At 44.8% G+C, this 16,552-nt stretch overlaps 1 protein-coding gene across 1 annotated transcript in view; it reads right to left on the bottom strand.

The window, feature by feature from the left end:
• Positions 1-1,997: 1,997 nt before the first annotated feature.
• The window catches only part of nf1a (neurofibromin 1a), a 153,229-nt gene continuing 138,674 nt past the window's right edge, over positions 1,998-16,552 (bottom strand). Inside the window, exons 53-54 of the mRNA XM_077721945.1 lie at positions 7,896-8,112; positions 1,998-4,052 (exon numbers count right to left, since the gene is read on the bottom strand). Of these exons, the coding sequence (XP_077578071.1) occupies positions 3,754-4,052; positions 7,896-8,112 (516 nt within the window). The 3' untranslated portion in view covers positions 1,998-3,753. The remainder of the gene's footprint in view (positions 4,053-7,895; positions 8,113-16,552) is intronic.

Below are 16,552 nucleotides of genomic sequence, written 5' to 3'. Positions count from 1 at the left end.
TCTCTGCTTGTCCTTTGAAGTCCAGACCATCCGCCCAGCTTTTTGTTTCCTCTGCCCTTTGAAGTCCCTCTCCATCTGTTTTCTTATCAGTGTGAATCCAACCTCAAAAGAAGAATCTCAGGCAGGGCCTTTTGTTCAGTGTAACTGAGGTAAGAACCAGAGTTTAATCCTACAGTAGTAATATCAAAATGAAACAGCTACAGTAAACTGAATGAGTAAAATATGTCATATTCTTCAATAACCAATACAAAGTAGCTTCCCACACAGCTCTGGGTCAAAAGAACAACCCCACACAAATTACACAGCCTTTTCAATGCTTGATGGTCCGTGATGGTCCCAGGGCTCCGCCCTCTCCGGTGACCATCCAGATGTCCCGGCAACACAGCGCTCGCGCATGTATTTCACATGTACCGCGCATGCACAGGTGGACGTGCCCGCATACATCAAAGAAAACACTCCTCGAGTGTGTAATCAAAAAAGCGATGCAAAGCCTCACTTCACTGCAGTGATTTGTGGGTTCAGCGGTGGTACAGAGGGGTCAGTTTGGGGACACCTAAGCTTCACTGAAATGAACCAAAAACAAGATTAAAACGTCCCGGTCTTCAAAGCGCACACAGCTGCTTACTAACACGGCTTTGAAAGCCCCCATAGATGCTTTCTTGTCTGACCACACAGGAACAGACCGAGTGTCACACAGTCCCTCCACGGATCACACAGAATCTATTTCGAAGTGAACAGGTTTTTATCGGCGCAATTTACACAAAGTATGTAGCATTTCTGCGCAATTTACAGCGAAGGGTGGCATTAGTGCAATTCACAAAGAAAATTGATGTTCCTTACAAACTCACAATTTCAACAATACACAAAAATACGACTTCAATGAATAACAATAACAATCGTATCTCACCAGGACGAGAATCTCCGATCTTTCCCCACACTGTTCTAAAAAATAGATGTTTCCCTAACATATGCAGAATTTAAATTTGCTTACTGTTAGGTTTCTCATTATTATACATTTGCTTGTAATATAATCATTATATATGTGCTTGCAATGAAGAACACTGTCTTATTTTGGATATTAAACATTACATATATGAACGCTTTTCTTATTAGGAATGTTAGGTTCATATTTATAATAAATGTGACATTAATACAAGGCATTTTAAGACATCTCTTGCAAAAGAAATGCTTGCTCCAAAGTTAACCAAAACACCTTTGGAGGTCACTTGTCCTTCACACCTGGACTTCTCAAGACTATGGTTGACAGCAAGAGAATGGTAAATAGTTTTTTGGAAACATTGAACTCAAAAGATGGTTAACAACAAGCTCTTGGGAACTGTGGATTTGTTTTAGGAAACGTGGCTTCTTTAGATTCCGCATCAATTTTCTCTCGGGAAGATTTGACAGACTAATTTTGAGAACTGAGACAAATTGTTATCAGACTCTGAATAATGTTTAAACTTCTGTTATGCATGTTGTTTAAATCTTATGAACATATTAGAAAAAGCGACACCAGAGTTTCAGAATCATCTGACCGAAGGCGTCTGTGGATCAATTCTCTTCTTGCAAGAATAAAAAGATATGATCTCAGATGCCTCTATTATTGAGATGTGAACTTTGGAATACCTATTGGTGAACCTATCACTTACCGTTTTGTTTTGTTGCCCCAAGAGTCTGCAAGGAAAGTCATTGTTTTGTCTGGACCTTCAAAACAAATCCCGACCGGTGTCACTATTTGTAAGATGTTCTTATTTTTGTTCTGGAAGATTTGGTGAGACAGGGGACATAATGTGAAGTTGCTTAAAACATACTGTGTTCACACATTCGTGTGAAGAATGTTACGCAACGCTCATGATCATATAGTGACAGGCACTTTGTTCAGTAAAGTCATCTACATTTTGGCAGGGAAGTATATTTTGAATACGACAAAAATGGTAATGTATATTCTAAATATATTACAATCGTCAAACAGGATCAGAAACTTAAATCTCAAGCGATGGAGAGCAAAACAGTTTATTACCAACACTGGAATAGCTCAATTTGTATAATATTTTACAGAACCTAACTGCTTTACAAAAACAAAATGATACAATATCACATGTATATACAGTGTAGTAAATATACCATCTCAAATTGTACACAAATAATTTACATCTGTCACACATAAGGCTTTAAAAACTTAAGTCTGACTGGCACTCTACTGATATTGATTTTGCATGAAATCAAATAAAACATGCCATATCTTCAGGTTTAAAAATAAAACATTGAAACCATCCAGTTATATACGTGCCGTAGGGGTGGACCGATTTTATAAAACTGCCCTTTACTTTCAATTACGGGGCAAATGATTATATGAGTAACTTTTTGAAAAGTACAGCAAACAAAGTTCAATATGTCACAGTGGAGAGGCTACAGATGACTGTGACATTGTTTGTTCACGTTACAAAGAAGAAAACTTTACACATAGTTAAGTTGTATCCATTTGGTCCACCTAATATTAATAAGACATCTCATTTTAATTTATAGAATAGACCTAGGCCCGCCTCGTGGTGTAGAGGTTTACTCGCCTGACCTCAGTGTGGGCAGGCGTGGGCTCGATTCCCGCTGGTGGCAGTATGATTTTTAGTGTGAATGGTCATTTGTCCCTTACGGCTGACTGGCACTAGTCTAAGGTGTAGTCTGCCTTCCGGCCTAAATCAGCTGGGTTAGGCTGCAGCAAACCTCTTTGAGATGTGTGGTATAGAAGATGAATGAATGAATATTATACCCAATTGTTAACTCAAGACAAGAGACAGCTTTTATTTTTAAAATTCTTTTAAAAAAGACGACTGTGATTGCTGTGTTTAGAGATCAACTTTTATCGAATTAACATTAGTATCAAGCTTAACTTTGACCAATTTGTAGCAAAAAGCTATTTAGGCAGAACAAGTCAGAGAATATGACGTCACCAATCAGAAGTTGATCGATATCAACCCAGACTTCTCTGAGCACCATAATTATACCCAAAGGAATTTTATTTATTATACTCACCCCAAGTTATGATAAAATTCGGGCCTCACACTCCAAAAAGCAAGGTTAGCAATGAATTGTCCTCTTTTGTTTTTGCTTTATGATTACAAGTTGTCAATGGCAGCAAATGAAGTTCAGGATATTGACAGATTTTATGGTTTGTCAATCACAACCTTAGATTAAAAAAAATCCGAGGTGGATTATGGCCTACCAAACCCTTTTCAGCATGTAAAACAATTGAAAGTGTATACTGCTGGGAATTGAAACAGATAAAGCTAAAAATATAAGGTTCAGCAAGAGAAACACTTAGCTATATACAAAGTTGCAAACTGTATTTGGGTAGCACTATCTAACTGTACAGGATAAAATACTTTCAGGCAATAGGGTATATGGATGATTGTATATCTGACGATAACTGAAGGCTGGTTGTGATAGCAACGTTATACCTCCGTAATTTTTACCTATTATTTGCCCTGCTAAGGTTTGACATTTACAAATTGTACACACTGAAAATCCCGACAAGGCACAGCATGGAGAAAACGTCAACATCTTCCTTATTATGAAGACATGTTGTCTTTGTTTGTCTCTTCAAAACATGGAATTTACTTGTGCGAAAGACCTTTACTGCACAGTACTTATAGTCCCTTTCGCCTTTTCGTTTTTGAAGGAAATGTCCTGCGTAGCCTTTAAGTATCCCAACTGGATTTGTTAGTTAATCTTGGGGAATCCCCGACCCAAGCTTTTTCACTGCATACTGTCTTGAATGTTGGAATATAACCTCATGTGGCACAATAGCGAAATGGATATTACCTCATCTGTCCCGCAAAAGAAACTTTGACGAAAGATGAATTCAAATGTGGCATAAAAATTCAATGCAGCATTAGCGGGCCATGGGGTGGGGGATTCATAAATCACACTATCTTTTTGATGCTGGTTCTTTTGAAGCTGCCAGAGCTGCGTTGCTTTTGCACGTGGCTGGCGGAGCCGTGGCGAGTGCGACACCCACTGGAAAGAGAGGAGCTGGGGGACAGCTGCACATTCTCCTTATCCACACCTGGAATCAGACACATTGCCAGTCCTTATTAAAGTCTCTTACATTACTTCAGAAGAACAACCCAAAATGTCTTAATTAGCCACTCGCGAAAAGACCATTTAGAGCTGCACACCTGCGCTTGCAAATATGTAATCTTTTTATTTATAAAAACCATATTGGCTTCTTGTGGCGTCTTTTAGAACTACAGTGGTACCTCGTAGTACAACATGCTCGTAGTATGACGAAAATTTCGATCAAATAATTCGCCCCATATACGATCAAAATTTCGAGATGCAACCAAGCCAGGTAACTATAGCACTGTCTTTTTTGCATCTCTTTTGTATATAAAATATATCTACGAGCACTGAGCGGACTTTGCATTTCCCCACCCGATTTTTCTCTCTCGTTGGAGAAGAGGCCTTCCAAAGGACTAAATATAATTTCCCACCGGCTCAGTGATATTCACGACGAGATGGAGAGCCTTCTTTTATTGTGGATAAAAGAAAAACTGTTAGCAGGAGATAGCATGTCCGAGTCAACCATATGTGAAAAAGCCAGCGGAATTTACATGGATTTGATAACAACGAAAGGAAAGCCTTCAACACCTTCAGAACCCTTTACGGCATGGCTGGTTCAAAAAAAGATCTGGAATACACTCGGTAATCAGACACAGGGAAGCGACAAGTTCCAAATTTGAAAGCCGCGGTGAAATTTATCGATACATTTGCCCCGATTATCACCCAGGAAAGTTACTTAAAAAAAAAAAAAAGATGCCCAGGCGGGCATTCATCGTGGCAGAGGAAAAGGCATTACCGGGGCATAAACCTATGAATGACAACTTAATTCTACCTTTGTGTGCTAATACCAGTGGTGACTGTAAAATTAAGCCGCTACTAGTGTACAATGCGGAGAATCTGCATGCTTTCAAGAGACGCAACATCAAGAAAGAAAACCTACAAGTTATGTGGCGCGTTAATTCTAAAGCTTGGATTACGCGTACTGTGAAGACATTTGTGTGCGTCATTATCGAAATATTTTGAAGGGGAGCCAAAAACAAAACTCTTTATGCGTTCGTTTTGAAGACTCCAGCAAAACATCTGGGTGGGGTCAAGCTGAAGAATTAAGGTAAAAAAGGATTAAAATGAAATTAGAAATCAGTTTTGTGTGAAGTTACATTAATCGTTGACTGTCTGATAGGTTCATTAATAATTACCCTTCTTTGTAATTATCAATAACTGCAAGCAGACATCTTATTCAATTATTGACATTTAATTAAATAGATTGGATCACGGATAAGAACCTTAAGGGAACATACATCTTCAAAAGTATCCTCCCTTAAGGTTCTTATCCGTGATCCAATCTATTTAATTAAATGTCAATAATTGAATAAGATGTCTGCTTGCAGTTATTGATAATTACAAAGAAGGGTAAATATTAATGAACGTATCATTTGGTCCTTCGAGCCGGATTTTGGAATTCGAGAATTGCTCCTTTCCCCCTTATCTAAGCTTGTTGTTGCCAATCGTTATCACTGTAACATTCAGGCGTATAACCCCATCGTTGCAATGCTATGAACTTCAGCTAAAGTTTTCCTAATTTGCATGCCCTTAAAGCAATAGAAAGCAACGTCATTTGGTTGTATCAATTGACCAATGCTTATCCAATCCGTAATATCCTTAAAGTCATCAATACGACCTGTGCCCAAGCATATTTCATCCCGCCAGGACAACAGACAATGTTCTTTCAAGTGCACATGAGAGTGGACCAGGTGGATGTTTATGACCTCGAGCCGAACAATAGAAAGACTTGATTAAATGATTTAACAAAGAAATGAATTTCTACACATATATGTATAATACTAATACAGAATAAACCCAACACTGTCTGTATACATTTATCCAAGTTAATTTAAATTTGTTTGTTCGTTTACAAGTGCCGTTTAATAATTTTTGATAAGATTTGATGAATTCCATCCGAACCCCCGCCTCCGTGTATGTCTCTACCCTCCATGAAATGCGTCTAATTATACTTTTATTAAACACAATTTATTACTATTAAACCACTCGTTATTTATTATTTTGTCAATATGTGGAGAATTAGAAGATATACAAAAAAATCCAATGCGATATCCTGTGTTTGATGTTTTTTCAGAGGGTTAGAATGAATTAATTAGTTTTCAGTTCATTTGAATGGGAAACGTTCGCTCAAGTTACAAAAAGCTTGACATACGATCTCAGTCTCGGAACGGATTACGATCCTATGTCGAGGTACCACAGTATACTGAGAATGTTAGTTGTGTACAGACCAAAGTATATTGTTTTGAAGCTGACATATCTGAACCACTGCTTTGTTTAGAGTCATTGGGGTTAGCTCAGTTTAATTCACTTGATGATTTCAACAATAAGGACGTTTCTAAGTGATGAAGGATGATTAAAAATGATGAGTATAATCCAAATTATACAACTTTTACTCCCCTTTTTGGTTGCCTTTAATGCAGAGGGACCCAACCACCCGCCAACAAACCGGTACCTGTCCGCAAGCCCCTTGGTGCTGCTCCGCCAGAGAAATAAATATTAACGTTTTAAACCCACTCAGTTTGGCGGGAACCTGCCCAATCTGCTACAACTATGCATGCACCCACTCACTCATGTGCTCTTGTTACAACAAATAGGGCTAGCAGTGCACCGGGAGTATGCAGCATTTCGAAATGTCGCTGCTCCACATTCTCTCGACGCTGTCTTACCCCAGGTCCGAATCTCTGCAGTTTATAGCACAGAAACCTATTCAATGTGCATGATGGTGAGGCCGTTACATGCATGCCTTTTCTTGGTCTTTTCCCAACTACGGGACACTTGAAAAGTGGCTCTCATACCACATTTTTGCAGAAACTAGTACAGCCATTTCAATGTTGCCCTCCTACTTATAATGATAAAGTTATGATAATAATAAATAAATGCAATGCTTGGGACTTGTTTCTTTTGCCATAGTGTTGCATTGGCCGCCTGGGCACCAAGGAAGACCGGACTGGAATCAGATGGATTGGATTGGATTGGATAACTTTATTCATCCCGTAATCGGGAAATTTCTTTGTTGCAGTAGGAAGAGGGTGAGGATGCAGGAATAGGAAAGGCATTATACACATAGGTAGTTAATAGTAAGTCAATAAATAAATACATTAATAAATATATAAATAGGTAACCGTGTTGCTGAGATATATATATACATACACATACATATATATAGAAGCACATCTATACTGTATCAGAATTCAGGAGGTTCTAACCCACAGCCTTTTTTAAGTTAAAGAGCCTGACAGCTGATGGGAGGAAGGATCTGCGGAAGCGCTCCTTTCTGCAGTGAGGGTACCGCAGTCTACTACTAAAAGAGCTTCGAAGGGACTCCACCGACTTGTGCAGGGGGTGGGAGGTGCTGTCCATGATGGACCTCATCCTGGTCAGCATCCTCCGCTCTCCCACTTCCTCCACAGAGTCCAAAGGACAGCCCAGAACAGAGCTGGCCCTCCTGATCAGCTTGTTCAGCCTGTTCCTGTCCCTCTCCGTGCTTCCCCAACAGACCACTGCATAAAACACGGTAGATGCCACCACAGTGTCATAGAAGATCCTCAACAGTGACCTGCACATAGTAACTGCAGTTTGAACACAGCCTGATAAAGCAAGCTCAGCTATTACCAGGAGCTGAGTAGCAGTTCCACAGCCGCAGCCAGTTTGGTAAAAAAAAAGAACCAATTTCACCAATAATAAAATATGCCGACTAAAATTAGTGGCACAGGGGGCATATCTAGTCTATCATTATAGATAGCATTAGCAATTGTTTGTGTGTGTGCGTGTATAACCTGGTGAGTGCTGAGAGGTGGCCAGTGAGGTCATGGAGTTGGACAAGTTGAGGTTGGCAGTGATGCTGAGCTGACTCTGACTAGTCGGGGGATAAGGGGAAGTGGGTGTTCGTAGCTGCTCTTCCCCATGCTCCTCCTCAGCCACCGGAAGGTAGCTGTCAATCAGCGCCTCCAGGAACTTAACGATGAGCTCGGCATAGTCTGGAATCTGGGTTTGCTGTTGGGTAAAGGAACAACTTTGTTAATGCCACTCAGAAATTACATGGTGGACAGCCAAATTCTAAGCTCACAGAAAACAAACTTCCCACTTTGTCACGATAAACACTTTTTTTTACAGTCTACGTGTTGACCCATATGATTTAGTGCAGGGCTCCAAGATGTACTTTTAAAGAAACCAACATAGCACAATCTACCTTTGATTCCAGGCCACTTAATAAGCTAATCAGTTATGTATGTTAATATTCTTTGAAACACTGCATGCATGACTGTTACTACGCGACGCGATCGGGGGGGGGGGGGGATGAACCCAGGTGCGGAGTCGCCATAGCAAATGGAAAAGGGGAGGCAGATATGTTGCTCTTGTAGCTTGATTTAATAAACGGGGTAACATAACATAAACAACTTAGCTTGATCACTTATTACAAACGAAAAGAAACATGCAGCGTGGCGTCAATGTGAACGGCATGACTACAAGGAAACACAGGGAATGAAACCAGACGATCCGACAGCGTTCACAGAAAACCATCATCCTTAAATAGCATAAAAAAACCTAATCACGTAATTAGCCACAGCTGATAATAATCGTGACATCATGCCAGGAGGGGCAATCCAGCCACTCCTGACAGTACATCCCCTCTAAGGGACGGATCCTAGACGTCCCAAGGTCAATTCCAACATGAGAACCAAAAACAAGCAGGGAGGACGGGTGGGAGACCTAGCATTGTCCAGTGGTCGTCCACACCAACCCAAGAACAGACGAAGGAGAGGTCAATCCGGCGGGCGTCCGCGCCAGCCCGAAACAAGATGAGGCAGTAGTCGGTCCGGCGGCCGTCCGCGCCGGCCAGAAACGAGACGGGGCAGTGGCAAGTCTGGCGGGCGTCCGCGTCGGCCAAGAACGTGACGAGGCAGTGGTCGATCCGGCGGGCGTCCGCAACGGCCAGAAACAAGACGAGGCTGTGGTCGATCCGGCGGGCGTCCGCGCCGGTCAAGAATGTGACGAGGCAGTGGTCAGTCCGGCGGGTGTCCGCGCCGGCCGGATACGAGACGAGGCAAGGGCAGGTCTGGCGGGCATCCGTGCCAGCCAGAAACGAGACGAGGCAGTGGTCGGTCCGGCAGGCGTCCCAGCTGGTCCTTTAAGTCTTGGCCAAACTGCCTGCCTTTAGGAGATATTAGAAGTTTAGTACGGTCGGGCACCTTACCCTGTGTGCTCGGGGGGTGGACAACTCTTTCCTCCCGGGAAACCGGAGCATTGCTGGACGTCGCCAGCCCCTTCTTCCAGGGACTCCGGCGAATTGCTACTCTCGACGTCGCCGGCCCCTTCTTCCAGGGACTCCGGCGAATTACCACTCTTGACGTCACCGGCCCCATCTTCCAGGGGCAACGGTGAATTGGCACTCTCGACGTCGCCAGCCCCTTCTTCCAGGGACTCCGGCGAATTGCCACTCTCGACGTCGCCGGCCCCTTCTTCCTTCAGGGGCACTGGCGAATTACCACTCTTGACGTTGCCAGCCCCTTCTTCCAGGGACTCCGGCAAATTGCCACTCTCGACGTCGCCAGCCCCTTCTTCCAGGGACTCCGGCGAATTGCCACTCTCGACGTCCCCGGCCCCTTCTTCCTCCAGGGGCACCGGCGAATTACCACTCTTGACGTTGCTAGCCCCTTCTTCCAGGGACTCCGGCAAATTGCCACTCTCGACGTCGCCAGCCCCTTCTCCCAGGGACTCCGGCGAATTGCCACTCTCGACATCACCGGCCCCTTCTTCCAGGGACTCCGGCGCATTGCCACTCTCGATGTCACCGCCCCCTTCTTCCAGGGGCACAGGTGAATTGCCACACTCGACGTCGCCAGCCCCTTCTTCCAGGGACCCCGGCGCATTGCCACTCTCGATGTCACCGCCCCCTTCTTCCAGGGGCACCGGAGCATCGTCGCCACTTCTGGGCGGGCAGGCGCTGGACAGAGCGGTGCTTGGGAGAGCGGTGCTTGGGAGAGCGGTGCTTGGGAGAGCGGTGCTTGGGAGAGCGGTGCTTGGGAGAGCGGTGCTTGGGAGAGCGGTGCTTGGGAGAGCGGTGCATGGGAGAGCGGTGCTTGGGAGAGCGGTGCTTGGGAGAGCGGTGCTTGGGAGAGCGGTGCTTGGGAGAGCGGTGCTTGGGAGAGCGGTGCTTGGGAGAGCGGTGCTTGGGAGAGCGGTGCTTGGGAGAGCGGTGCTTGGGAGAGCGGTGCTTGGGAGAGCGGTGCTTGGGACAGCGGTGCATGGGAGAGCGGTGCTTGGGAGAGCGGTGCTTGGGAGAGCGGTGCTTGGGAGAGCGGTGCTTGGGAGAGCGGTGCTTGGGAGAGCGGTGCTTGGGAGAGCGGTGCTTGGGAGAGCGGTGCTAGAATGGCCGTCCGTCACCAGAAACCTGGTCGGTGGCTTCGGTACGGGTGCGACTGGCGACCCCAGTGGCAACGGGAGTACTTTGCGTGGCCTTGGCACAGGAGCTTGGGGCACTTGAAACGGCGTGGTCGGCCGAGTAACTTCGGCCACTTGGACAGGCGTGGTTGGCCGAGTAACTTCGGCCACTGGCACAGGCGTGGTTGGCCGAGTAACTTCGGCCACTTGGAAAGACGTGGTCGGCCGAGTAACTTCGGGCACTTGGAAAGGCGTGGTCGGCCGAGTAACTTCGGGTACTTGGAAAGGCGTGGTCGGCTGAGTCACTTCGGGCACTTGAAAAGGCGTGATCGGCCGAGTCACTTCGGGCACTTGGAAACGCGTGATCGGCCGAGTAAATTCGGGCACTTGGAAAGGCGTGGTCGGCCGAGTAACTTCGGGCACTTGGAAAGGCGTGGTCGGCCGAGTAACTTCGGGTACTTGGAAAGGCGTGGTCGGCCGAGTCACTTCGGGCACTTGAAAAGGCGTGATCGGGCGAGTCACTTCGGCCACTTGGAACGGTGAGGGCTGCATAGTTTCTAGGAGATGCTGGTACAGCGTGATCGGCCGAGTAACTTCGGGCACTTGGAAAGGCGTAATCGGCCGAGTAACTTCGGGGCACTTGGAAAGGCGTGATCGGCCGAGTAACTTCGGGCACTTGGAAAGGCGTGATCGGCCGAGTAACTTTGGGTACTTGGAAAGGCGTGGTCGGCCGAGTAACTTCGGGCACTTGGAACGGGGAGGGCTGCATAGTTTCTAGGAGATGCTGGTACAGCGTGATCGGCCGAGTAACTTCGGGCAGTTGAAAAGGCGTGGTCGGCCGAGTAACTTTGGGTACTTGGAAAGGCGTGGTCCGCCGAGTCACTTCGGGTACTTGGAAAGGCGTGGTCGGCCGAGTCACTTCGGGCACTTGGAACGGTGAGGGCTGCATAGTTTCTAGGAGATGCTGGTACAGTGAGGTCGGCCGAGTATCCTTGGACGACTGGAACAGCGAGGTCGGTCGAGTAACTTCGGGCACTAGGAAGGGCGTGGTCGAGGTCGGGAGAGGAGCTTGGGCAGACGTGGTCGGAAGAGGAGCTTGGACAGACATGGTCGGGAGAGGAGCTTGGACAGACGTGGTCGGGTGCGTAACTTGGACAGTGGTTAGCGTGTCCAGGCACTCCTTTCGCTTCGCTCTACGGCGTGCCGCTCGGCGCCTCCTCTGGGAGGATTGCACAGCACCCCCGCCATTACGTGGTGTCCCATAATAGGTGCTCAGCCCACTCTGTAATTGCTGGTCGGGGTATTTGAAGTAGGAATTGTCGGGGGAAAAATAGGGGTAATCCTCCTCCAGTGGAAGGTCTCGGGGTCCGAATTGGTCGAAGAATTCATCATCGGATTCCGAAACGCCAGCGAAAAAATCAATTTCCTCAACGACGTCCTCCTCACCAGAATCTTCAGGCTCCCTCCTTGGTGAACCAATTCCGCTGGTCATAGGCATAAGATAATTTGGGCGGTTTCTGGTGGTTGTACGCACCTGGGCATCATGATTAAACTGTAAGGGCTTCCCAGGGCGACGTGCATAGCAGTGGTGGGGCGTAGGAGTAAGCTGCGGATCTAACTCTCCTACCAGCTGAGACTCATCTCCAGCAATGATGTGTCTGAGAGCCCCGCACCACGGTGTGTTCATTACAAAACTCCTAAACAATTCTGAGGGGTTTCTTATACACTCCAAGCAGTCCGGTGTCTTCGAGATGGATGGTTGGCGTCGCCGAGCGCGTCGGCGCGAGCGTGGGTGGCGCTCCGCTGGGTCCATGATGGTCGGATCGCACACTACGCGACGCGATCGGGGGGGAAAATGAACCCAGGTGCGGAGTCGCCGTAGCAAATGGAAAAGGGGAGGCAGATATGTTGCTCTTGTAGCTTGATTTAATAAACGGGGTAACATAACATAAACAACTTAGCTTGATCACTTATTACAAACGAAAAGAAACATGCAGCGTGGCGTCAATGTGAACGGCATGACTACGAGGAAACACAGGGAATGAAACCAGACGATCCGACAGCGTTCACAGAAAACCATAATCCTTAAATAGCATAAAAAAAACCTAATCACGTAATTAGCCACAGCTGATAATAATCGTGACATCATGCCAGGAGGGCCAGCCACTCCTGACAATGATTTGATATAGTGTGGTAATATATTATTGTGCTTGGATGCAAGATGGCTTTGTTGACAGCTGAAGTCCCATATAAAATTCGAATACAATTCAATAAGTAGTCATACCTCTAGGTGCGAAATTTTAAGGTTACGAAACATCTTATATGCAAATGAGTGCCTCGAGATAGGACAAATATCCAAGTTACAAAAACCCCTAAAAAGTACACATGCATTCGTTATCTGTTATTTTACTTAGAAAATGATGTTGCGGATGCATTGATTCTTACATTGGAAGCTCTCTACTCTATACTGGGCTCCCACAACAACCGCTGTTTCAAGATTCTCTCTAATGTGCTTTTGACAGCTTTTCGTCTTCAGAGTTCTGATGGTATTTCTTTGTTGTAGTTTTTGAGTGTAGTAAAAGGAGCTGTTTTTGTTTTTATGCTCATGCCTCCTTAGAAAATTACCAGTGCAAATGAAAAAAAGTGGTCAACGTGGATGAACAGTTGGTTAAGGGGGCATAAAAACAAAGTTAATGGAACACTCGATAATACGGGGGAATAAAACGAGAAGGCAGCAGCTAGCATTGCAACAGCTAAAAAAATGAAAGAAATGCTGGAGGTATTTCACAAACTTACAGTCTTCGAAGAAAAAAAACGCCATCCAGAAAAGTGTTCACGAGTAGCGTGATCGCCCACTTTGATGTCATTTGTCTGTTACATTACAGAAACATTATTAAAAGTCATCAAAGACTTTGGATAGGCCCCCCCCCCCAAAAAAAAAAAAAAAACGTCCGTCAAGCAGCATGGCAGAAGGGCATGTGAAATCCAAACAAGTAAGAACCAGTAGTGACAAATAAAACCGGTGAAAAATTTGTGTCCGGTCTACTTGCCGAAAGACATTTAGCCGACTAATGTGTGGTCGATGGCCAACTCGCCGAAGGGGCATCTGGCCGAACGTAGAATTAACCCAACGACTAACCTGACATTTTGCCGACGCGCTCGTCCCGCCCCCGGTCGTGTGTATGTACAAGCTATTCAACCCCATATACGGCCTGCTACTGATAACAACATTCATTTAGAATAACAAGTTACAGACAACAACATTCATTTAGAATAACAAGTTACAGACAACAACATTCATTTAGAATAACAAGTTACAGACAACAACATTCATTTAGAATAACAAGTTACAGATGACAGCATTCATTTAGAATAACAAGTTACAGATGACAGCATTCATTTAGAATAACAAGTTACAGATGACAGCATTCATTTAGAATAACAAGGGCATTTATTTATGGCCACATAAAGTAGTTATAACAGTAAGTACTATAATGACAGAAGAAAAAAGTAATTATAACAGTAGATACTGTAATTTAGACCAGCATAGAAAACATTGACATTAATCTTTGAATTAAGGTTCTAAGCAAATAATTTTGAATATATATTTCCTAAAATATTGGGAAATTATTAAAAATTTTAATTTTGTTCTTATTTGAATCGGCAGAACACTTCCACCTGATGGACAAATAATTTTACTGCAATTGGGTCTGGTACCGGGTTAAAAGTGCACTTTTTACCGGGAAATCAAGCACCTTGGACTCGATTATAGTCTCTTCTAAATGAATGTTGTTATCAGTAACGGGCCGTATTTGGCCCGCGGGCCGAGGTTGAAAAACTTGTACACACACACGACCGGCGGCGGGACGAGCGCGTCGGCAAAATTTCCTTCGGCTAGATAGTCGGGCGGCTAATTAGTCGTTTGGCCAGATGCCCATTCGGCCAGACGTCAGTCGGCTAAATGTATTTCGGCAAGTAGACCGTGTGCCGAAAAATTGAATTCCAAAGAAATCATAAAACGTTAATGTTTGTTGTTTATTAATGTTGTTAATGTTGTTGTTTGAATTCTTAATGTTGGGTTTATAAGATGTGTGCTTATGTGCCCGTGTGGTTGTCAATGTCTTGTTAGGCTTTGGGGTGGATGCGCGTGTGTTTGATTTTATCCTCTTTTGTCCCCAACCCACGGGGCTTAACTGGCTCTGCGCCGGCCCAAAAGAAACACAATACGACAAAAGCAAACACACACATACACCCAAAACAAGACAGTGGTTGAGTGCTGTCCGTTGCATGCCGTTCCTCTTGTTCCATTGCATTTCAACACGGACATATTTTGTATGGTTTTAAGACATTAATAAATTTTCATTTCTGTGTTTTCTCATATATTTCATACAGAACTGGGACACTTTGACCAATTTTTTAAATTTATTTAGTTTATTTTTCTCCAAGATGCCGTCGTCACGCAGAAGCTCTGTCCACCCTTATTTGTTTTTCGTGTTTTACAGCCCTTCTATCGTTTTTAAAATGAAATTTTAATATTTCTGTATACATTCCTTTTTACTTTACTTCGTACATTGTACTTTTCACTTTAATTGTTTTACAACTTTCCTTGTCGGTTAGCCTGGCTTCTTTCGGCTACTTCTTTTTTGGAACTAGTCAGACATGCCTACGCTGTCACACACATGGGACTAGCTGTTACAATACGCAGCAACACACCGGTGCCGACAGAGTTTTGGAGCTGGACAAAAGTGCCAGGAGAAGAGGCAACGCCTCTGACCAACCATTTCATCGTAGGATAGGATGGAAGAGCTGTCCGCTGCTGTTTTCTTCAGCTTCAATCTACTGAGGAACTGTGCAGATAAGCTTAGAAGAGCGACTCTGCATATTCTCTACCTCGGTCACAGTCTGCAGAAGTTCCCCAGCTCGTGGAAGACTTCGAGTTGTTGTCCAACTTTACGTCTTTTTGTGTCCGTTTTAGCTACCACAACCAAAATGGCGCTTTTTAAGCGGCAGCCAGCGGCCACGGTAGCTCCGACCACTCTTGCTCGTTTGGTGTTTTTGCCGCTTTTATGTCTAAATGATTTGATGATTCCATTTACTTTGTTTTGCTTTGTACTTTGTGCTTTTGCTTTGCTGTTCTGTATAATCACCCTCTTGCTAATGGCACAATGTTATTTCCCGAATATGGGATGAATAAAGTTATCCAAAGTTAGTTGGTAGTTGTGTGAGAACCGTGGAATGGATAAGAATTTACATAAGTAACATACATAAGTACACCCCTTCTCACGACAGTTTCAAGTTACGAAAAAAAATCTGTAATGTCAAGTAATGTCGTAAGCAGAGGTACGACTGCATCAATTCTTATTGCCATGCAATCTACCAAATCAAATTTGCTGATCGATGCATTGAGCAATAATGCTTTAGTGTTTTGATTTGATAAATTTCAAATTTGACAAATATTGACATATGGTGGACTATTGGTTAGCCTCAGAGTTCGGAGGAGGGTTTGATACCAGGTCCGGTCCTTCTTCGGTGGAGTTTGCATGTTCACCCGGGCATCCCTGGGTTTCCTTTGGTAATTTCGGTTTCTTCTCACATCCCAAAAACATGCGGCGTAGGCTGGTTGACCATTTTTAACTGCCCCTAGGTATGAGTGCATGCATGAATGGTTGTCATTGTGGCCTGCACTTGGCTGGCCACCAATTCAGGGTGTCCCGCGCCTCGTGCCCAAAGTCTGTTGAAATAGTATAGGCTCTAGCACCCAGGCGACCGTGGCACAGAAAATGAATGTATGAAATAATTGACATGTGGGTGGCCCGTAGTCGAGTGGTTAGCACATTTGCCTCACATTTCTGAGATCAAGTATTCAATCCCATCCCAGGTGCTTGCGTGTATTTTCTCCTGGTCGGTTTCTTCCCACAAAACATACATAGTGGGCTGGTTGAATACTCTGGCACCCGGGCATTTCGTCGACGAACACTTCCTCGCCAGACGCTGCGTCCCCGGACGGTTCGTCAAACGGACGCTTCGTCGACCGGACGCTTCGTCGACCGGA

Source organism: Stigmatopora nigra, chromosome 8 (genome assembly GCF_051989575.1).
Source record: "Stigmatopora nigra isolate UIUO_SnigA chromosome 8, RoL_Snig_1.1, whole genome shotgun sequence".
Lineage (NCBI taxonomy): Eukaryota > Metazoa > Chordata > Actinopteri > Syngnathiformes > Syngnathidae > Stigmatopora > Stigmatopora nigra.
The sequence above is the reverse complement of the archived record's forward strand: the minus strand, read 5'-3'. Positions and strand labels throughout refer to the sequence as shown.